This window comes from Rhinolophus hipposideros, assembly GCF_964194185.1.
Source record: "Rhinolophus hipposideros genome assembly, chromosome: 7".
NCBI classification, from domain to species: Eukaryota; Metazoa; Chordata; class Mammalia; order Chiroptera; family Rhinolophidae; genus Rhinolophus; species Rhinolophus hipposideros.
This window is the reverse complement of record NC_138053.1, coordinates 79,322,419-79,346,526: the sequence shown is the minus strand read 5'-3', so window position 1 is coordinate 79,346,526 and position 24,108 is coordinate 79,322,419. Positions and strand designations below refer to the sequence as shown.

The 24,108-nt window shown below is 39.5% G+C and overlaps 1 protein-coding gene across 8 annotated transcripts in view; it reads left to right on the top strand.

Annotated features, from left to right (window-relative positions):
• The window catches only part of NPR3 (natriuretic peptide receptor 3), a 75,325-nt gene that overhangs the window by 38,458 nt on the left and 12,759 nt on the right, over positions 1 to 24,108 (top strand). For all 8 annotated transcript variants that reach the window (XM_081054111.1, XM_081054115.1, XM_081054110.1 and 5 more), the window contains exon 4: positions 21,324 to 21,459. In XM_081054111.1, coding sequence (XP_080910237.1) covers positions 21,324 to 21,459 — 136 coding nt within the window. The remainder of the gene's footprint in view (positions 1 to 21,323; positions 21,460 to 24,108) is intronic.

The window sequence follows — 24,108 nt, the reverse complement described above, 5'->3', positions numbered from 1 at the left end:
GTGTATGAGGACTTTATTTTACTTTATGTCCAGGGCTAAACTGTTTCCTCTAATATAGCTCTTATGCTACTTCCATTTGAAAAAGGAACGTATATAGGAATATCATCTAGGAATCATGTTGCCAGGGTAAGTAGAAGTTCAGGTTTTAAAGTGAATTTTTAAAAAGCCAAAGTGACTCAGTTTTAAGGTTAAAAAATGGGAAATTTACATAAAAATAATTGGACCTGTTTGTGTCTGAGCCAGTTATTTGTAATTTATCACAATGCAGGGGTAGAAATTTTATACCCTTTCTAGAATCTATTAGAAATCTTTTATTGTATAACAAAATACTTCAGAAAAAACGTTGAAAAACATTTGAAGACATAAACTTGTTAGGAGAGTTCCAATGTGGGGTTCAGTTATCTTCCATGCAACCTTCCATAGCAGAGACGATTTTTCTTGACTAGGCCACTCCCCAGTTATCTCCAAAGGTTGCAGGCAGTGTCATTCCAGAGCCAAAGGCAATCCAGCTGGAAAGGAGCTGAAGTAGAGAAGGCAGAGCTCCTGGTTCTTGACTAGGTAGTGCAGTGGACTTGGGTTGATAAGGCCCTTGGCAGGGTCCCTTTAATCTTGGGGCTTCCTCTGTTGTAAAACCCAAATTTGGGCCACCACCTCAAGGGACTTTCCTGTTCCCAGGTTTCTGTTATTACATGTTAAAAGTGTTTTCTAATTTTAATCTTAATTTAGAAGCTGCATTTTCATTGTCATTATCTGGGTATGGACTTCACTTATCCTTTACTGAAAGATCACAGAGAAACAATCATCACCACCCATCACCATTTTAGGAGAATCTTATTACCATAAGGTATTCTGCTGCTTGTAGCATTGTATCAGAAAAATCTCTTGGAAATTTTCATTACTGCACCTTTAAAACACAAAGGACCAACTTTTCTTCAGCTTCAAACTGGTCACCATTCTATGGCATGTAATTGTTTGTATACACAAAACACCTTTGTGTACACAAATTAAGTTATTGCAATGGACTGTGTCTAATTTGTGTTTGCAAGGATACAGCTGCAAGTGTAGTTTTACACACACAAACTCAGAGCTTAGTTTCTAAGAGTGGATCACAAGCATTTTTTTTAGTATTTCTCCAATTAATCTCAGAGATGGGTTTTTGATGTTATTGTTAAAGAAAAATGTTTTAGTTATAAAGAGTGTGTGGAGTCCATTTTTTAAAAAATGAAATAATGCTGCATCCTTAGTACTTTAGCTTTCTGTTCCACACTTCTTAATGCGATCTCTGTTCTTGACTTGGGGTAGAATTTGGTAAATGCTGTTTTTATTTCTAACCAGGTATTCTGAGCAGGGGGTGATTTTATAACCTTGGATATTTGCTCTTTTGAGGTTAGCGGGCCACCCATAGCTTGTTTTTTCTCCTATTTAAAAGCTGAAAATTTAACTAATTAAACAAATATTCCGGCAGTGTTCTAAGCACAGCCGTATTGTCACGGAGGTGGGATGTATTTGGTCATTCCTTCTCTCCCAGGTCTCCCTCTGACACTAAATGTGAAACGGGAGCCTGGGGAACAGGGATTTATCTAGCCAAGGCATTTAAACAGAGACAGGATTTAATAAATCATTGTTTAGATAGGCCAGACATTACAGTTTGGAAAGTCCAAAATGCTGAAAAACAACACTTTCATTTTCTTCAATGAGGGGAAGGCCCAGCAGTAAAGCTGTCTAAACCAGCTTGTGTTTGACACTGGTTTTGCACAGAAGCAGTGTGGGAGATGACATCAATTGATACGTTATCAGATCATCAATAAAATCTTGGCCAGACACTTCGCTCTCTCTTGTCTTACAGAATATCATTTAATTGGAACTGTACATTCTTACTGAAATTTTAAAAAGTTCGCTGTTTAGTATAACTAATGAAAGAGAAAGAATGCAGCGGATAAAGGCCATATTTGCCCTCTTCTGGTGAAATTGTGTTCACGCAGGCTTTTGTGTCTGCCAGAGCTGCATTAAAATAGAATGAGACACCCCCCTCCATCAACCCCCACCCCCACCCCCAACTTTGCCCTCATCCCTTTTCTTTAAAGTCAGCCAGGGAATAATTTGTCCGAATGAAAAGGCCTTTTCAGGCACTGGAGAGCTTTGCTAATTGTATTTGAAAGAATAAAAGCAAACCACAAGTTGGTGGTTAACAACAGAAAAATAATGAGTTCACATGCCAACATATTAATAAGATTAGTTTTATTAGGAAAATGTAATCAGGTGGGACTGGGCACTGCAAGAGGAATGGCTTATTAAAAGCCATTGTTTTTTTCTAGCTAAAGAAGTATCAGTTGGCTTTCAAAACACATTTAAATTTTTTGAAATAATAGAGAAAATTGCTTTAAAATCGTTTTTTCCTGTAACTTTTAAATAGCTTTGGTTGTGCAAATAAGAATATTAAAAAAAAAAAAAACTTGGGAATCTCCTGATTAAAGTATTCTCTGTTTGATTGTAAATAAGTATCCATTTACTAGTGATTTATTAATTGCAAAAATGTATTGAACTGTATAATCTGAAAATGTTCAAGGAAGAATCCCAGTACGTATGAAAAATGACTTTTCCAAACAATAGGCTTCATTTTGACCTTTCAAAAGACAATCACTATGGGTTTACTTTTTTTTTCTATTATGTGTGGTGATGTAATTTCAGTTAGAAAGATGTTTTGCAATAACGGCGACAATATACTCAAACATGCATGACTAAAATAACAATGCAGTGTGGAAATACTTTTCACAATTGAAAGACTAGGCTGTTCTCCCCCCCCCCCCCCATATTGTCACTGCACGGAATAGAAGGGCATTTCAGCACATTTGGCCAAATTCTTCACAATGGAAGCACAAATTAAATTCTGTTTTAGAATAGTCGGATCACTTAAAATAAGGACGCAGACACATTACCAGTTCAGCCCTCAGAAAGAACATGCATCAGCTCTAACAATTATACCCATTAGTGTAAGTGAGGAAGCACAGGGCAAAATTATACAGGATGAAAGCTCAGATTTCTGTTTTTGCAGTTCTTCCGTCTTCCAATGCCTCTGTGCTCCTGGGGCCTCAGGGTCTCAGCACCCCTCTTTCTCCTTGGTGAGGAACTCATGTACACAAAGCTACTGGGTGTTCAGTAGATGGGCTTTATCAGAATATTGCATGTAAAGGAGGAACCTAGAAAAGGAAGGCGTAAAGTAAACAAATCTAAAGGTGGTATTTTGCTGTCAGGTGGAGGAGATGAGAGCCAGGATTTGACTCTTTCTACCAGTGAGCTCTGCTCAGGAAACAACAGTTCTTTAGTCCGGCCACGCCATGGTGAGAGCAGCGTGGTACTTTCGGAGCTTAAACTCCCTGATATGAAACTTTGCATTTTACTAATAGAGCAGCAACAAAAGGACTCCGCATTTCATGTAATTTGACAGGAACCAGACGGGAATGACTGTGTGTTCAGCCTTCCAGCTTGGATGAAGGGAGGCAGACAGGCCCCTGCCAGCTTTCTTGGCCATTGCACTAACAGAGGACTCTGGTGTTTGATGCTGACAGCAGCCACAGGTTTTTAAAGTTTTAGGGCAGAGTTCTGGTGCATAAGGCCTGGCCATTGATGCTGCTATCCGTGTGGGTGGATGTGGCAGAGGAGCCCCAGGTCGTGGTTCAATAAATATTAATTGATGGGCATTAAAACAATCGATGACCCCAGGGCATGCCACCTTGAGTGCCAGAGACTTTAATCTGTGAAATGGAGAAAACCACACTGAGTTGCTCTTGGAAGTTATGAAAGATGATTGTAAAGGGTTTTATAAGCTTAAGCGCTGGGAGTGATAGTGTCCAAAGAAAACAGCCCCAGCAGCCGAGAGCAGAACATCCCACGGCCCTGCAAGCTGTGTACAGTAGCGGCTTTCAATGACATCCTTTCTGGGCTCTAGCCAGTTGTTAAAAGAGAGAAACTAGAATTATATTTGGTTGGGGACTCAACCCCTTTCCCAGTTATGAAATTTGAAAGTAGCTCATACTGTAGGAAATTATTTTGGATTAGCCTTTATCTTCTGATATTTTTCCCTCTCCCTGCAATGAGTTTGCTTCATTTTGTAAAGTTCTCACTTCCACAGGCTGTGACTTGGAGGTACTGTGTTTCCCCGAAAATAAGACCTAGCTGGACCATTAGCTTTAAATGATCTTATTTTACTATAAGACATAGTCTTATATAACATAACATAACATAATATAATAATATAATACCTGGTCTTATATTAATGTTTGCTCCAAAACACACATTAGAGCTGATTGTCCAGCTAGGTCTTAGTTTCGGGGAAACACAGTAGGGAGGAGGTAAGCAGATGATTTTTTTTTTTTTTTGGTATAATAAACAATTCGACAATTGACCTAAATTTGGGGACCTGTATTTAATATTTCCTTTACTCAGTTATCTCTATGTGGGGTAATTACTAAATCACTGAAGTTAGATAGTTGTGTTTCTACCCTATCATAAAGATCTTAAAGAGATTTATTAGTAAGTAGTCCTGTGTCAGAGTGGCATCCCAGTTTGCCCACAAATTACATTTATTTCAACGTTAGTCCATTTTTCCTTTTCTGTCCTCAGCAGTGACATATTTATGGTAACCATATGTCCAAGAATTTCTTGGGTAGAAGAGATATCAGACACAGTTCATATGCCCTCTAGGGGCACATGTATTTTTGTTGACCATCCGTGTATTGCCTCGCATACAGTTAAGCCTGCAGGTGGTTATTGATTGAGTGTGTATGCATACCAATGTGAACTTACCAAGTTCTTCCTTTGGGCAAGGCACTGTGCCAAGTTCTGTGAGGCTAGTTCAGCACCTGTGTGGGTGGCTGTGAGAAGGGAATGGTACAGATGAGCTTCCCGAGTGAGGCAAATACAGGGAATCCAAGCTTCAAAGTAGGACTGTGTTAGACACATTTAGGGACTAGTGAGCAAAACAACCTAGCTTGAACGGAGGGATTTTGTAGAGGAGTAGTTTGGAAAGATCCCTCTCTTTTTTGAAATTTGCCCCTCCCTTGGCTGCCAAGACATCACCGTCTCCAAGTTCTCTGCCTACATTGCAATCCTTCCTAGTTTTCTTTCATGACTCCTCTTTTCCACTTGCTCCACAAATATTAGTGTTTCCCAAGGTTCTTCCCTTGGCCCTTTTCTCTCTAAACACTACTTCTGGGCAGCACATCCACTAGCCTGGGTGGGATGTTCATCTCTGTGTGGATAACACCTACATTTATATCTCTAACTGCAACCTCTCTCTGAGGGGCAGGCCCTGCTTTCAATTTCCTCCTGGCACCTCTTCCTGAATAACTCTGTGTCTACCTGCCCCATCCTTCCATTGGCACCTGCTCCATTCTGAGCTCTGCTGGACTAAGCATAGCGGGGAGTCAAGGAGGATGGAAGTTTGAGTTCCAAGAATTTGTTCTGCATACAGAAGGAAGCAGGAAGTGGGAAACTGCAGCCAAAGAGGTTTTCAAGGATTGTGGAAGTAGAGCAGTTCCAGGAGGTAATGATAAGGTGTAGGGTCTTGATACTCCAAGGGTGGTCTAGGGATCAGCCACATCAGCATCACCAGGGAAACTGTAGAAATGAGCAGTCTTAGCCCCCCACGCCTCAGACCTACTGAATCAGAATCTGCATGTGAATAAGCTACCCAGGTGAGCTGTATGCTTATTAAAGAAGGAGAAGCATTGGTTTAGTGTATATGCGTGCGCGTGAGTCGATAAAACTGAGTGGAGATGAAATTCATCAAATAATAGGGGTCAGGGAACCAAGAGTGTTGAATGAATGAATAATGCACAGGGACACTGAAACAGCCCAGTTTGGATGCAATAACGTGGGTGGAGAGAAAGAATGTGAGCTGACTGCCAACCTCCTTAATGAATTCATTATGCCCTGGGTTTGCGGGAGAGTCCTTGCATCAGATGACAGTGACATTTGACAAAGGATTTTTGACATTTTAGTTCTTTGAGAACAGAGATTCTGATTAGGATTTTTCCATATCTCAGCTCTTAAAAAAAGTGTAGCAGATCCTTAAATAATGATGGATTGACTTTATGTGCTGTGAAATAAAGAAATAAAGCCTTTCCTTCCCCCACTGCCTTTATGTCAATTTGTACATTAAAAACAATTTTATTGGGGAATATTGGGGAACAGTGTGTTTTTCCAGGACCCATCAGCTCCAAGTCAAGTCGTCGTTTTTTTTCAATCTACTGGCCCATGTGGGAATTGCGGCGTCTTGGGTGTTATGAGCACTGTGCTCTAACCACCTGAGCCAACTGGCCTCCCTATACATTTTTTTTTAAAAGCAATTCTGGAGCTGACTCTAACAATCTAGTATTTAATATTATCTCTTTCTCTCCCTTGATCCTATTGTCCTGCCAGTTACTTAAAAATGTGTTTGCTAGGGCAGACTTTCTCACTCTTTTTTTCTCCCTCCTGAAATGTAATACCTTAGAATCTTATACATGTCAGAGAAGTCATAGTAAATCTTTGACAGCTGTTATCCTTGGTGCTTTATTCCTGGGTGTGAGTTTGGTCTTTACGGAGTTGCCTTGCTTGATAAACAAATTAACACTGATGATGAAGGTGCTGGTTTGGGGTCAGGAGATCTGAGTTCCACTTGCAGCTCTGACCTTACTATCTGTGCAACACTGAGTGAATCAGTTAACTGTTGTGGGCTTCATTTCTCATTTACACAATATGCTGGTCGGACTTTATGAGTTCTAAATTCTTTTCATGTTGTGAACTTTTGTGATTTTGTAGTTCTTTTAGGCTGTTATGAATGCCTATGAGGTTAAAATAATGCATCTCCCTAAGATATGTACCCAGTGGTCTCTCTTGTGTTGTGGCCAATATATTTATTACGCTCTACCTTTCAAAATATTGGGACTATCTCCAGGATAGTCCTGATACATCTCATCTGCATCTAGCATGCTCTGCATAGTTTTGGGAACTTTCTCAACAGAAACAAGTCTCCTCATATTAGTAGAGTATGTTAGCCCTAAACATTTAAAAAAGAAATACAGTATCTTTTAATTGCCCAAGGGACTGAAACACTTTTCTCATGAAATGGACTTAAAAAGATCCGTCTTTTCAAAATGTGTAATAAGATGTAGCATGATCCAATATTGTGAAAACTATGGGGGCATTTCTTGAAATTTGAAGACTTAACTGAATTCTCAAACCGTAGACCTGAAGGGATACTTTTGTGATAATTACAAGGAATGGCTACTCTTCCTGGTAGTTAGTAAGCATATGAAACTCATTACTTGCATAGTTTCCAAAGGCTGTCTTAAAATGGGTTCCAGAATGAGTTAGATCAGTTCATTCCGATGGATCCCAAATGGGATTGAGAGTGCGTTGATCATTTAGTGTGTTGCCCTATTTCTTTAGGTTGATATTTGAAATCTTTTAATGTCTTTTTTTTAAAAAAGTCTTTATAGAGTATTGTTTTAAAATTAAAGAAAAGGTTAGCCAAGACATGGAAACAACCAAAATGTCCTTCGATAGATGAATGGATATAGAAGTTGTGGTACATATACACAATGGAATACTATTCGGCAGTAAGGAAAGATGATATAGGAGCATTTGTGACAACATGGATGGATCTCGAGAGAATAATGCTAAGTGAAATAAGTCAGACAGAAAAAGCAGAGAACCCTATGATTTCACTGATATGTGGTATATAAACTGAAAACAACAAAAGAACAAGACAAACAAATGAGAAACAAAAACTCATAGACACAGACAATAGGTTAGTAGTTAACAGTGGGTAAGGGGGGTGTGGGGTGGTAGATGAGGGTAAAGGGGATCAAATATATGGTGATGGAAGGAGAACTGACTCTGGGTGGTGAACACACAATGGGATTTCTAGATGATGTAATACAGAATTGTACACCTGAAATCTATGTAACTTTACTAACAATTGTCATCCCAATAAACTTTAATTAAAAATAATTGGTTAAATGATAGAAAACACAACTAGACTTAACAAAACAGGAATGTTGACCATGTTATGAAGTATTTTCATGTTTTAATAGCACTGACTGTGGAAAGGTTTCCACAATTTTTCAGGCTTTGGTTATTCATTTGGGGGAATTGATTAATAAAGAAAACTTTTTCTTATGGGGAATTTTAAATTTATACAAAAATAGAGAGTGCGGTACAGTGGAACTCTGTATCCCCATCACTCAGCTTCAACAATTATCAACTCAGTCGGCTTTCATCTATAACCTTTTTCCCACCCTTACCCTAGCCCGATAATTTTGAAGCAAATCCAAGGCAAATCCATTTCATCTGTAAATATTTTTGTATGTATCTAAAAGTTAAGGCTTTTTATTATTTTATTAAAATAGAATTTATGTACAGTGAAATCCACAGCTTAATTGTACAACTTGGTCAACTTTGAGAAATGTGTATGTCCATGAACTACCACTCCAATCAAGATAAATTCTGATACAGTTCCCTTATGTCCCTTTCTAGTCAATTCCCACCCCAGTAAGCCACCACTTTTCTTTTCCCCCAACTTTATTGAGTTATAATTAACAAATAAAATTGTGAAAATTTAAGATGTACAATATAATGATTTGTCACACATATATGTTGTGAAATGATTACCACAATAAAGTTAGTTAACACATTCATCACCTCATATAGTTACTTTTTTTTTTTGGTGGTGGTGAGAACATTTAAGATTTACTGTCTTAGCAAATTTTAAGTGTACAGTACAGTATTGTTAACTATAGTCACCATGCTGTACATTAGATCCCCAGAATTTATTCATCTTATAACTGAAAGTTTATACCCATTTATCAACGTCTCTCCGTTTCCCTACACTCTGGCCCCTGGCAACCACCATTCAACTCTCTGTTTCTATGAACTTGACTTTTTTAGATTCCACATAAGTGAGATCATACAGGTATTTGTCTTTCTCTGACTTATTTTACTTAGCATAATGTCCACCAGATTCATCCATGTTGTCTCAACTGGCAGGATTTCTTTCTTTTTCATGGCTGGATAATATTCCATTGCATATTTCTTTATCCATCCATTCATCTGTCGATGGACACGGTGGTTTCCATGTCTTGGCCATTTCAGATAATGCTGCAGTGAACGTGAAGTGTTGATATCTCTTTGAGATATTGGTTACATTTCCTTTAGATATATACCCAGAAGTGGGACTACTGGATCATATAGTAATTCTATTTTTAATTTTTTGAGGAAGTTCCATGCTGTTTTTCCATAAAGGCCATAACATTTTACATTCCCACCAGCAGTGCACAAGGTTTCCTTTCTCTCCACATCCTCACCGACACTTATCTTTTTTTTTTTTTAATATAATAGCCATCCTAACAGTTGTGAAGTGATATCTCACTGTGGTTTTGACTTACATTTCCCTGATGATTAGTGATGTTGAGCATCTTTTTATGTACATGTTGGCCATCTGTATGTCCTCTTTGGAAAAAATGTCTATTCAGGTCCTTTGTTCATTTTGTTAATTAGGTTGTTGGCTTTTTTTGCTATTGAGTTTTATGAATTCCTTATATATTTTGAATATATCAGATACAAGGTTTGCAAATATTCTCTCCCATTTCATAAGTTAGCTTTTCACTTTGTTGATGCTTCCATTATGTGCAGACACTTTTTAGTTTGATGTAATCTTATTTGTTTATTTTTGCTTTTGTTGCTTTGTGCTTTTAGTGCTATGTCCAAAAAATCATTGCCACGACCAAGGTCAAGGAGCTTTTCCTCTGTGTTTCCTTCTAGTAGATTTAGGTTATCCGGTGTTTTATTTATTTAAGTCTTTTATCCATTTTGAGTTAATTTTTTGTGAGTGATAGGGTCCAATTTCATTCTTTTGCATGTGGATAGCCAGTTTTCCCAGCACCATTTGTTGAAAAGACTATCCTTTCTCCATTGTGTATTTTGGGCTCCCTTGTCAAAGATTAGTTGACCATATATGTATGGGTTTATTTCTGGGCTCTTGATTCTGGTCTATTGGTCTGTTTACCTGTTTTTATGCCAGTATCATACTGTTTCAATTACTATAGCTTTGTAATATAGTTTGAAATCAGGAAGTATGATGCCTTCAACTTTGTTCTTTTTCAAGATTGATTTGGCTATTTGGGGTCTTTTGCCATTCCATACAAATTTTAGGATTTTTTGGTCTGTTCTGTGAGAAATGTCATTGGTATACTGATAAGGATTGCATTGAATCTGTAGATTTTTTTTGGTAGTATGGGTATTTTAACAATATTAATTCTCATCCAAGAGCATGGGATATCTTTTCCTTTCATTTGTGTCTTCTTCAGTTTCTTTTATGAGTATCTTATAGTTTTCAATACAGATCTTTCAGTATAGATATGAAAACTATACTAGTATAGTTTTCAGTACAGATCTTTCACCTCTTTGGTTAAATTTATTCCTAGCTATTTTATTGTTTTTGATGTAACCACTCTTCTTATTTCTATTAGCACGCATTTGTTTTGCCCATTCTTGAGTTCATATAGTGCATTACTGAGTGAGCAGAATCATGCAGCATATATTCTCGTGTCTGGCTTCTTTCATTCTATGTACTGCTTTTGAGATTTTTGCATGGTATTGAATGCATTAATATTCATTCTTCTTCTTTTTTAAACTGTTGAGTAATAGTCATTGTATAAATATACCATAATTTGTCTATTTATTTTCCTGTTGATGGACATTTTTTCTTCTAGTTTGGGACCGTTATGACTAAAGCTGCAATAAGCATTCTGGTATAAGTCTTTTTGTGGACATATGTATTCATTTCTGTTGTGTACATACCTAGGGATGGAATTGCTGGGTCATAGCGTAGATGCATGTTTAACTTTATAAGAAACTGCCAAAGTAGTATGGTTTTACATTCCCACCAGAAGAATAGGAGAGTTACAGGTGTTCTACAATCTCATCTACATTTGGTGTTGTCAGCTTTTTGATTTTAGCTATTCTGATGGATGTAAAATGGCATCTCATTATGGTTTAAAATGATATTCCCTTAGTGACTAGGGATCTTTGACCCTCTTTTCATGTACTTGTTGGCTACTTCACTTTTGTGGTCTGTCTGCTAAAGTATTTTACCCATTTTTAAATTGGGTTATTTATCTTGTTGCTATTGATTTAAATAATTCTTTAAAAAATATTTTGGATCTGTCAGATATATGTATAATAAATATTTTCTCACAGTCTTTCATTTGCTTTTTTATATTTTTCATGGTGCCTTTTGATGAGCAGAGGTTTTTTTTTTTACTATTGCTAAAGTCTTTTTATAATATGTTTAGTGTTTTTTTGCATTCCCTTTAAGAAAAGTTTGCCACCTCAAAGACACAAAAATATTCTCCTATTTTCTTTCAGAGCTTTATTGATTAATTTTTATATTTAGATCTGTGATCTATTTCAAATGAATATTTTTGTATGTTGAGAGGTAGGAGTCAAGGTTTAGTTTTTGTTATATTTTTAATCACTTTGTCTTATCACCATATGTTGAAAAGACTTTGTTTTTCTTATTGCTCAAGTGCCTTGGTCAAAACTCAGATGACTATATAAGTGTGGTTTTAGATTCTTTTTTCTGTTCCATTGATTTGTCAATCCTTATATCATTTTTATACTGTCTTGAATAATGTAGTTTTACAGTAAATCTTGAAATCTGATAAGATGAATCCTCTAATTTGTTCTTGTCTTTCATGACAGTTTGCCTATTTCGAGTTTTTTCTTTTTGTGATATAAATTTGAGAATCAACTTATCAATTTCTACAAAACAAAACAAAAAAACAAAACAAAACAAAACAAAACAAAAAACCTTCCTGGGATTTTTCATTTAGATTGTATTGAACTATAAACCAATTTGGGGAAAAACTGACATCTTAAAAATATTGAATCTTGAACATGGGACACCTCTCCATATATTTGAGTCTTCTTTAATTTTTCTCAGAAATATTTGTAGTTTTCCGTCTGGCAGGCCTGCATATCTTTGATTAAATATTTTGCTAATAATTTTATGTCTTTTGATACTCTTGTAAACAGAATAAAAATTCACTTTCCAATTGTTTGTTGGTAGTATATAGAAATACAATTGGTTTTTGTGTATTGATTTTGTTTCTGTTCTTTAGATAGGGATATTTACTATTGATATATCTTTAAGGTCATGGACTCAATCTGTTTTTAAGCCTACCCAGTGAATATTTCTTTTTTCAATATTGTACTTTCTAATTCTAGAATATCCACTTGCTTTTCTTTACAGCTTCCATTTTTCTGCTGAGATTCTCCATTTGGTTTCTCTCTTTGGCCGTCTTTTCCTTTAAGTCATTAAACATGTTTAAACAACTGCTTTAAAGTCCTTATTTGCTAATTCCAACATTTAGATCATCTCAGGGTCACTTGCTATTCACTTTTTTTTCTTTACTATAGATCACCTCTTTGGCCATTACATGTCCTGTAGTTTTAAAATTTTTATATTGGATGTTGTGGATGATATATTATAGAGATTGTATTCAGTTATGTTCCTCTGAAGAATACTTTTTGTTCTAGCAGGCAATTTTACTGACTGGCCACTTTGAATTTTTGGAAGCTTTCTTTTATTCTTTTTCACAAGAAAGAAAGTGGCTCTATTTTGGTTTGCATTTAGTCTTACGATGAGTCCTTAGTCTTTGGGCATAGTCTTTACGCCTAAGTTGTAGTACATACAGGGGTTTACTGGGAAGCCTGAGGTATTTCCCAAGTTCCTCTAATTCGGTGGTATTCAAGTTGTAAACTGTCTTCTATGCAGAAGGCAGCAGTTCATATGTTCTTGAGCTTCTTTGTCCTTCCAGTTGTTGCTTTCTGTTGGACTCCTTGCTATCCACCCTGTATGTGCAATTTAGGAATTAACCAAGACAACAGAAGTTTAGGGACAGATTTGAGTGGTCCCTTCTCTGTGGTTCTCTTTTCCCCAGGATTTGCTCCCTCATTGTACATCGTCAATATTAGCTCTGACCTGTGTCCTCTCACCTCTAAAACCAAGAAGCCTGTGATTTTCTGCTTGAGTCCCATGCCTCCCGGACCAGGAATGCCATCAAAAGAAAAGCCGTTACATTTAGTTCTCATGTAATATGGTCCCTTCTTTCAAGGCTCAATTCTCTAGTTTCTACCTGTTTTTGGTCACTTTTCAGTGCCTTCAAATTAGTTATTTTTAAAATATATTGTCAAGAGTATATAATTTTTTTGGAAGTTAAACTGCCACTACTAGAATTATTTTTTAAAAACATAACTATCATACTTTTATTATACCTGAAAAATTTCAATAATTCTTTAATTTAGTCAATCAACTGTGTTCAAAATGTAGGGATTTAAGTTTATTGTGAGGGAGATGATATTCAGTTTTGTTTCATTTGTTTTCTTGGTAGCAAACTTGGGAAAAGATTTCTCAAAAAAAGAAAAGTCCATCCATTCACTGGCTGAGAATTATATTGTTAGTTTCATCATAAGCACCCTGTGTTAGTGTTAAAACTTAGAAGTCTTTCCCTTAGCAGTAGCTGCTGAACCAATTTTTATGGCAATCTCAACTTTATGGGATCCAGTGAAGAGCAAAGAAGTATGTGAAAAAAGCTTTTGAGCAGTTAAAATGGACATATAATCTGTTAACTTTATCATAGGAGAAGCTCTCAAATTCTCACTCAGAACCTATTTAACTCAATTTTAAGTATAGCTATAACACACTTGGAGATTTCTTCCCCCAGTGTACAGAATATAAGTAGTAGCAAGTACAAGAGAGAAAGACGACATGTTATATAGGCAGGCACAGTGAGAGCAGCAATTAGTGACAGGTGACAGTGGAGTCTCTGTGTTAGAGGCAGGGTTGGGTTCTAGGGAAACTAACATCCCTACCATATGGCTTGCACAGCAGGGAGCTGGTGGAATGTCAGGCTATGCAGGAATGCAAAAGTAGAATAGACCCGCGAGTGAAATAATACAAGTTTGCACTTAGTGTACTTATGGAAAAAAGGAGGAATTAGATGATTCAGGGAAGGTTCCAGCCAGAACAAATTTGAATGGCTCACAGAAGGTTGACGTATCCATTTGGGTCCTGGGAGGAAACAGAAGACACATTGAAAGGGAATGAAAGAGACCTTAATAAAGGTATTATTACAAAGGTGTGTGCACAGTTAAGGAAAATCAACAAAGGATGGCAAAGAACCCCAGGGCCTGCAAAAGTGGGAAGCTGTTCCTGCCCATAGATCGGCAGGGGTTAAGAAGAAGGAGAGGTTACTAGAACCCGCAAGGCCTGTAGCAGTTGGGGAGGACCACGTGTGGCATCTGGTGGAGAAGTGCAGCCCCTGACATCCTGACTGGTATCTCCTGCTGAGTCCACCCAAAAGCTAGAGGACAAGAGGACCCAATTGATGCTGTCCATACATGTCAACCTTCCAGGGCACAGAGCTGACTAGAGAAAGGTAGTAGATGTATCTGGAGCGGGAAACCTGAGAATATCTAGCAAAGTTGAGTAGGAGTTTGCTTTGGATGAGGCAAAGCCCCTGGGGAGAGCATTCTAAACCCAGGGGCTAATGTGTAAAGGTACACCACGCCACACTCAGAAAATCCAAGAGCTTTTGCAAGATGTAGGGCTGAGAGTTCATTTAGGGGTGTGGCTAACAACGGAGAGTGTTCTTCACCATCCTGAAGCATTTATACTTAATTCTTTAGCTGTTGAGAATCCTGGATGTCACCACTAGGCAGGGCTGGAGGAGGAGATGCAGAAGAATCAGCAGTCAAGGGACGGAAGCACGTCAGGAAGGGAGGTGGGCCGCAGCTCATGTCCTATAAGCATGGAAGAAGAAAGATTGTCTGGTGTCAGCAAGGTGTAAACAGCACAGTCCACTCTGCAGTAGTGATGGAGGCCGCTGGATTGATGGTTCATTGTCGTAGCCTTACATGTAGAGAATCACAGTGAGTTAATATCATATTTGGCATATTTCTGTCACCAAGGCAGTAATGTACGTGGCGTTTCAAAGGTGAATCAAAGGTTTTTATGTTTTTCAAAGAGTTCTGATACTTAGAGAGAGAAAAAACCTTTAAGAACCTGGAATATTTGCGTATAGGAATCATCTTTTTTTTCCCTGGGGAGGATGGGTAAACGAAACTTTACATTTATTATTATTCTTTATCAAGGTTGTTATTATTATCAAGAATCAAGACCACACAGAATAAAGACCCTCCCAACCAAACTCACCATATTTCATATTAAGTGCCAGTTAGAAAACATTAAATCAGTGGATCTTCTATTACCTGGTTTGGCTGCTAATGTGCTTGGAGCAGACTGGTCTCTGAAGTAGGACTCTCATCCTTCACATCCAATGTGTTGAGATACTCCTGGCACAGTAGGTCTTTTCATTCATAGCTGGAGCAAGGTCAGCTTTAGCTGGGTCCGTGGTGTATCGGAAATCCCGATTCATTTGATCTGAGTCATACTGTATCAGCTGCCAGTCTAAAGATTTGTTTAAGAGACAAGTGACAATTAGCTTATTTCCTCATGTCTCCTCTTCTTTCTTCTTCCATCTTCTGCCCTCTCATTCTTTCTCCAGGTGTGGGTTCTGTTCCTCCCTCACCCTGAAGTGCATTGTCGGTCTTTCATAGACTCTCGTTGGTCTTTCCAGCCCAATCTATTAAAAACAGAAACTTGAACAGATGGCCGTTTTCCAACATTAGCTGGCTGAACACATGTGTCAACAGGACAAATGTTTGGACCCCTGGTTTGGACCCCTACTTAAGGATATGCCCACGCAACATTTTCTGGAGTTTTGACTCCATTCACTGACCAAGATCTCTTCTTTCTGTTAAGATGTTAGTTATTCTCTATCATAGGATAGTAACAGTACCTATCTGTGAAAGTTTTATAAGGACTAAATGCAACAGAACTTAAATTCTACTTAGTTCAGCTCCTAGAATATAGTAGATGCTCAATAAAAGCTCCGTAGCTATTATAATTGTTACCTGGAAGGAAAGAGAACTGCTTGACTTTATTCACTCCAGCATTTTATAAACCTGTTTTACGACAATACTGGCATTTCTAGAACCATCTGTTAACACTTTAAAGAATGCGGCTGCTCTATGGAATAGAGCTTGGGAAACTCTGAATTAAGAATTGAACAAAATTAGGCTGCTCACAGTTCACAGTGAGTGACTAAATCAATGATGCTTGAACTAGGAGTCAGGGTTCTGGATCTTAGCTCAGTCCTTACCACACCTTGAAATTACTTAAACAAAAAGGGAGAGGTTTCATTTTAAGATATAAACCAGAAATGAAAAAAAGTTACCCTTATCCAAAGTCTGAATAGTTGCTCATTTCTTCCTTGTAATCACATTTCCAGGTGACACGAAATTTAGGGGAAGCTATCTGAAGGTCTCAGGGCCAGATTAAAAGGATGTCATGAACTTGAATAAATTAGAATTTACATGCTCCTTCTGATTTTGGCCTTTTAGAAGTAATGAGGCCAGAAGCTCCCCTGTGTCCATGTCCCTTTGACCTGGTCATCCCTCTTCCCCTCTTGGGTTGTTGCAGTGCACCTGCTGTGTGGCCTGCCCCTGCCCTTGTCTGTGGGAGTTTGGTGTATGTGTTTACCTCCTTCAACACTGTGCCTGACAGCACTGCGGACCCCTGGGACAGAGGCCGGCACATGTCCAGAGCAGTCTGTGGGGGTCAGGTCACCCAGCTCTCCAGAGGCACACGTGGCTGGGCCCTGGTGGGACAGGACGTCCAGGCTAAGACAGATATCACTCTTTTGATCACTTGAAAGCCAGGGATGATTGTGTCATTATGTATATGCATTTCCTCAACTAGTTCTTCAAGAGTGATGGTGATGGGAGGCATCTGTATGTGACGTGTGCGTGACAGCTCCCAAAGGCTTATAGGTCAGATGACTAAATTCCCTGCATGAGCAGTGGGAGGATTTACAAAAGTCTTTCTCATTGGCTTTGCTCCACGTGCACCAATTCCAAGAGTCGAATTCCATGGAGTTCTCCTCGTTTCTCCTCCTAGGCAGGCCCTGGGCAGCTTTCCTTGCTGAGCTTTGCTCGTGTAAATGGAAGCCGGATGCCAGCACTGCTGTGCCATTACAAGGGCAGCCAGCTGCTGCGGTATGGGAGACGACTGAGGGGTCGGAACTAGACTTAATGATCTTCTCCCAGAGCTGCTTCTGTGTATGATCCATTTTGTTTTAGATGATGAGAGAGAAAAAAATCTGCTTCTATATGCAGCAGCCATGCTTCAGGCTGGAAGATCTGAGGTCTAGGGCATTGCTACAGGGGAAGGCTGAGCCCAGGATGGCTTTCTGAGATACCCAGACCACTCCAGGAGGTAGATGACTGCCGTGTTATTCACTCTAAGTTCACAGAACAGCTGAGACCTGTAGCATTCATTGCTAACTTGTCTGGAACACAAGCATTGAGGAATCATCTATGAATTTGCCTCCCCAGAGGAAAGTGAGAGACTCCACTGTCACACATAGGAGCCATGTCAGGAATGGCAACTCTTCATACTCAGTTAAAAAAGGAACACGATTTCTATTTAGCTTTTCCCATGATAGTTACACACTGATAAATAGACATGGCTGACAGGTGCAATCAGAGAGGAAGGCCAAAAGCAAAAATGGCATTGTTTCATTTGGCACACCTGCTGCTGGCCAGCTACAGAGGCAAAAGCTAGAGAATTGAGATGAAATGATGGGAGAGTTCATGCCAGCATGCTACCTTGTTCTGGCAGACTCCCCAGGATGAGTGAAAGGTGGTGAAGGAGATCCATCTTGTTGAATGATAGACATTTTTTTATTGGCTGCACAGCACAGATAATGATTACCCTCATGGCGGTCTCTACTTCACAATGGCCTTCGTAGTTTCCATCTGTGTTTGTATGGAGCGGCAGCCTGTTTGGGTGAGACTATAAAGTGCCAGGGCTCGTAACTCTTTGTTCTCTTAACTCTGCTTGTTCAGCATCCAGCAGAGGATTGGCTGCATTTAGGAATTTAATTAAGACTTATGGCTAATGACAGTAAGGAAGAGCTTTCTGGCTAGAAATGATGCTAAATACTGGAACAGGTCGCTCAGAGGGGGATTCCTAATTTCTGCTATCAGGAAGACTAGCATAATCTGTCCGTCAGGACTTTGAGGTCCAAGTGTTGTTCTGACCAGAGGCAGTGGGACAGACCAGTGACCTTGTTCCTTTTAGCCTGGAGGTCCAGTGGAATGTGTTCCAAAGACAACTTAATACTCTGGATATTTTTTCTCCTCCCTTTTAAAAAAGAATTGCAGTTCCAATTTTCAGTGTCTCTAATGTGCTAACGGGCTTTCCTCCCATTAAAAAACACACGTGGATGTGAGAATGTTCTCCTTGAGAAAAGATGGTCTCTGGGGTTTTGTTTCTGGCTTGAGGTCCTATGAGGTAGGTGTTATGAAACCTCCTCCGCAACAGGCTGGGGTGCCAGTGAACCTTGCTGGGGGTCAACAGCTCTTCTGCTAATTTTAGCAGGAGAGGGAGACACTCAGCTACTTTAAAAGGAAAGAAGGCAAATTTTGTGATTCATTTGCCAATCAGGATAGAATGAGTTTTCAGACCTACGCATGTGTTCAGAACCTATCTATTCTCTTCTACCATTAAACCTGTTAGGACAAAAGTAGTTCAAATTCATGTTTCTCAACTAGATGATCTCTCTTCCCATCCTGGATTGTGGAAGGGGCACCTCAGAGGGCATATCAAGAAGGAAGGAAGGGGAAGGGTCAGACGAGGGGTGGTGCTGGGGATACGTCCAGTGGTTTAGGTGGCCAGTGGCAGCATGGGGGCCCTGGGTGAGGATTTTGAGAAGTCAGGAGGAGGAGGAGGAAGACAGGCAGACGGGTGATGTCTAGCATTTGGTACATCACAGTTGAAGCAGGGGCTGTCCTAGGCTCCTCAGGAAAAGTTTCACAGAATGCAGGAAGACTGAGGGAGAGTATGCTCTTTGGGTCTTTCAGGTAAGGAGAGGATTAGACCAGAGCTTGTCTGAAGCACCTGACATCTCCTGTTTTCCACGATTCTGTGATTCTGTGACTTCCCTCTGTAGCCGGGTGGTTTTTACATAATTATCAAAGAGAACAAAGGTCTTTTGAAAAGATTTTTAAAATTGTGTCCTGAGAATTAAGTTACCCAGCTGACGTTCACTTATTAAAAATCATTAACTCATCAGCATGCCTACTTTCTCAAGCCACGATGACTTCATGGTCTAAGTGAAAATTTCATGTTCCTTTGGAAAATTGAATGAGCATAGTCAAATCAGCAGAAAATTATCTTTGACTAGTAGATGTTATTTCTACACATTCTGCTTTGCCTAAGAAAATAATAACTCTGAGACTTATGTTTGACGGCTAAAGAGTAAGAGCCATTGTCTACCATTTGCTTTCATGGTCCCAGGAATTACCTTAGATGTTTTACATGCACTCATTCATTTCATCCCCAGAAGAGCTCTAGGAGATGAGTAGGTACTAAACCCCATTGACACATGAGGAAATTGAAGAGAGATTAAGTAATGTGTCAGGGCTAGGATTTGATTTGGGGTCCAGCAGGAGCTCAGAGCTGTCCTGTGAACCAGCACTCTCTACCATCCCTTACTTGTCCCAGAGGGTCTGCGCAATTGACCAGCTGGGCTGCACCCGTCATACTGGGGTGGAATTAAGGGCATAATACTGTGGAAGTAAAATAATTACTTGGGGTGTCAAAGCAGGAACAAGGAGTCTTAGTGTAAAATGGGTCAGTAAGGTTTGTTATACCAGTAAGTTGATGACTTATTTTCTGAATATTGCTACTAGGAATTAGAAGCTACCCAGGAGCCCTAGGTTTATAATGTTATCTCTAGACAATAACAACAGCAAGAGCTAACAACAGTGAGTGCTGACTGTCAGGTCGTGTTAGAAATCTTTTACATCTATTAATGTGTTTAAATCTAACAGCAACCCTATGAGATATATATTACTATTTCCCCCATTTTCCAGATGGGGAAAACTGAGATCCAGAGTGGTGCAGAAACACAGCAAAGAAGTCGCAGGCAGGTGCTGAGCCCAGGCTCTTTAACCATTATTTTAATCTGTTTCTCAGCAGTAAGCTTTGGCAAATCTGAAATATTTGCTTCTGGGATGCAAACAGGACTTACCGTCCTTCAGAGAAGGATGTTGAGCCATGTCTTCTGTGAATGTTTGTGTATTTGAACCAGGTGATGCAGATCACTTGTGGTTCTCTTCCCATGGGATCTCTTTCTAGGGGTGGGGCAGGAATCGCCCTCATAAAGCCTCACCATGGTCGTCCATGGGATGCCCAATTCATTCTGTGGCATGACATTCCGTTCTTGACACTTTCTCCCGAAATAAGAAGGTTCGATTTTTTTTTTTGTACTTTTATACAGAATTTGTAAGCTACTCAGTATTTCAAGATTGTATTTTCTCATTTAATGTTCAGTGAATGTTACAATGGGTTTAAATGTGGTATTAGAACTTGCCAAATGTTGCTTATAGGACATAAGGCTCAAAGAGATTTAAGTGACTTCCCTGAGTTCACAGGCAGCTATAAGTTTCTAGAGGGCAGGGGCTATCTTACCTGAGCCAGGACTCAACTGGGATAAACCAATGATCCAGGCCTGTTTCCACTCCTGGCCTTGGAGCTTAGGATGGAGGCAGGGAGTGGTCAGATGTACTGGAACTACTCAGAAGACAGATTGGAAAGAAACTGAGGTATCATTGCTGGTAGAATAGAGAACCCCGGTGCTGGGCAGGCAGGAATGGCAATACCCACCCCTCTTTGCATCCTTACCATTCCAGTAGGCATTCAATAGTCTTTGGATATGAATGTACGGATCCCTATTCATCTTTTAGTCATGTTCCATATTTAGAGCACGGAGAGGTCAGAAGGGCTGCTGAAGATGGAGAAGTTGGCTTGAGGGAGAGAGCAATGTGGGGAAGAAGGAGGGTACTTGTGCAGAGGGAACTATGGGCAAAAGCTGATGCACCTGGAGTACTTAACCTAGTCAACAGGTACCATTTCCTTGATTTCTGTAATATCTTGTTTCTTTCCAAATTCCCAAATTGGGGAAGGGTTTTCCTCACTAAGCCACTGCCAGGACAATCATGGCATGATTCTTGTTAGCTTTTCTTCTGCCCACCTCTGTCTTGCTTATGGGCCTGGAGCCTAACTTGTTAACCATTTTGATTTGCTTACATTACTCCTGAACATGAGTCATTTGGTGTTTGGTCTCACCCAACTGGGGTTTCCTTTCCAGGTTAACATGTTTGTTGAAGGATTCCATGATGCCATTCTCCTCTATGTCCTGGCTTTACACGAAGTACTCAGAGCTGGTTATAGCAAGAAGGATGGAGGGAAAATTATCCAGCAGACTTGGAACAGAACATTTGAAGGTGAGATTCAGTCTGTAAGGAGATGACACTGCAGATTGAGCTGCTTCTTTGCTGGTTCTGTCTTTTCTCTCTTACAACTGTGGGATCTTGCATTTTCTCAGCTGTAAAGTAAGGATAATAAGTCAAGATCAAACCACTTCACAGGCTGGTTGGGAAAATTAAATGAGATAAAGCATGTGAAAGTGCTTTGAAAGAATTCCACTGAAATAGGAAATGCTTTGTCTCCTTCCGATTGTTAGGTCACAACTCGATGCTTCTTAAAATTAAATTTATCCCAAGCTTCATTCACAACCAATGATCAGTTTGTGAAGAGTTCTGTAATTAGTTTTAAGAGGAAAAATCCCAGATATACATTCCTCTGTTCAAACTTAAGTGGTTTGAGACGAGGAGCAGATCCAATAGAGCCCTCTGCTTTTATTTTATTTTTAAAATGGTGAATATTAGCGGTGGCTTTCTTAATAACAGAAAAATATAAGAACAACAACCAAAAAATGGCCCGTCATCTCATCACTCAAGCAACATGTGTTGACATTTAAAAACTGTACAAGAATGAGACTACTCTTGGCTGGAACATAAAAACAGTACAAAAATGTACAAATGAAAAGTGAAAGTTTTCCTTCACGCCCTAGTCCCTTCTCCCCAATGTGATCACTATGAACAATTCCCTATGATTTGGTCTAAAAATATTTTGTGCCCTCTGCCAGCACATATGCATTTGTATTATATCTTATCTAAAAAATTTACACAAAAGGAATCATACGATGAATGCAATTCTTCATCTTACCTTTTTTAGTTGTATGCCCAGAATTTTCCACATAAGCACTCATAGATTCAGCACATTTTTAAATGATAGTTTCATATTTTTCCACCGTATGGCTGTACAGGATTCTCTTTAACCAATCTCCTACTGATGGACACTTTGGTTGTTTAATTTTTTACCGATTATGTAAAATAGTATCACGAACATCGTACACATCTTGATGCATTTTTGGAACATTCCTAGTTGTTGGCTATCTGGGTCCAAAAGTATGTTGGTGCCTTTTAAAGTGCATTAGATATTGCCAAATATCTTCCAGAAAGGTCTACTAGTCTGCATTCTTACAAATAGTATATAGAATGCTGGTTTCCTCTCACCTCATCAGCACTCAAAGAAAATTAACATGAGGCTCAGTATGAGAATGATCCAGCCGCTGGAGCCCTGCAGATATCAACCTCATATTCATTCATTCATTCATCAAATATTCTTGACCACCAACTATGTGCCGGGTACTATTCAAGGTGCTAAGGATTTAACATTGAACTAAAGACATTCCCTGAAATTAACTGAGCTTCCATGGTAATGAGGTGATAAACAAATAAATATGCCATTTCAGGGGCTATAAAAAGTAAAGCATGATAGGGAGATGGAAAGTGACAGGAGGGGTGTGGTGCTAACATAGACAGAGCGGTCGGGGAAGGTCTCTATGATAAGTGGCAGTTGAGTAGAGACCTGAAGGAAATGAAAGAAATCATGTAGATGTTTAGGAGAGAACATTCCAGAAGGAGCAGCCAATGCAGAGACCCTGGTGGTAGAGTGCTGAGTGTCCTCAGAAGAGCAAGGAGGCCTGTGTGGCCGAAGCTGAGTACATGAGGGGCAGTGTGACCGGAACCAAAGTGGATCTGGAAGTTGTGCTGAGGACTTTGGGTCCCACCCTGAGTGAGCAGAAAACCACCAGAGGGTTTTGAGAGACATGATCTGCCTTGAGTCTTTAAAAGGGGTCCTTATGGGCGCTATGTAGAAAATAAACTATAGTATGCTAATGGGTATCATGTGAGAACCACTGACGTAGACTGCAGATCGCTGGGCCAGGAGGCCTGCATCCTCGCCACTGACTCTAACCTCAATCACTTGGGTGGGCTTGTCTTTCTTCACCTGTACTGAGGGGCAGGACTAGTTGATGACCGACAAAGGCCCTTTTATTTCTGCATCATTCGAACTCTTCCTTTGAAACCTTTAATGCATTGAAGCTATGTTTATGTTTGTTTGCAATCCAACTAATGAAATTTTCAATGAGGGAACAAGTACTGCCAAGTCTAGATATGGACTACCTCCCTTTTTTCCCCATTTGGGATTCCTATCCACTCCACTGCCTCATCCTGCCCTCAGTTAATGGAAGGGACAGCATAGTACAGAAGAGTCAGGTTCTAGTTGGAATGGTCTGGGCAGAAGCTGTGGTGACAATTGGTGGATTTCGTTTCTCCTTGGTGGTTTTAGTGGATGTCACATCTTACTCAAAACTAGAGTGATGTCTGCTTTAACTTTAGACAGATTGTAGGACACAAACAAATAAGCCTCCAGGATTGTCTTGCTCAAACTCTGTCTTGCTTTGGCTGAGGAGCTGGAATCAAATAGGATAATTCAGGGGGCATATTAGGACAGTCAAATTTCCCAGAAATTATGTCCAATACACGGAGAAACCGGTGTGTATGTGGACACAACCTTGGTAGGCCACATCCCATTCTTAGCTATTCCTCACTACGTGGTGTGGTCATTTGTTCTTGGTCTCCTGAGGGAGCTTGTTAAGGGAAGGGCAGGTGTCCACAATGGCTGGAATTCTGTTTTGTTTAAAGGGCATGGACTGAGTTTTCCCATAGACTGTCTTCCATTCT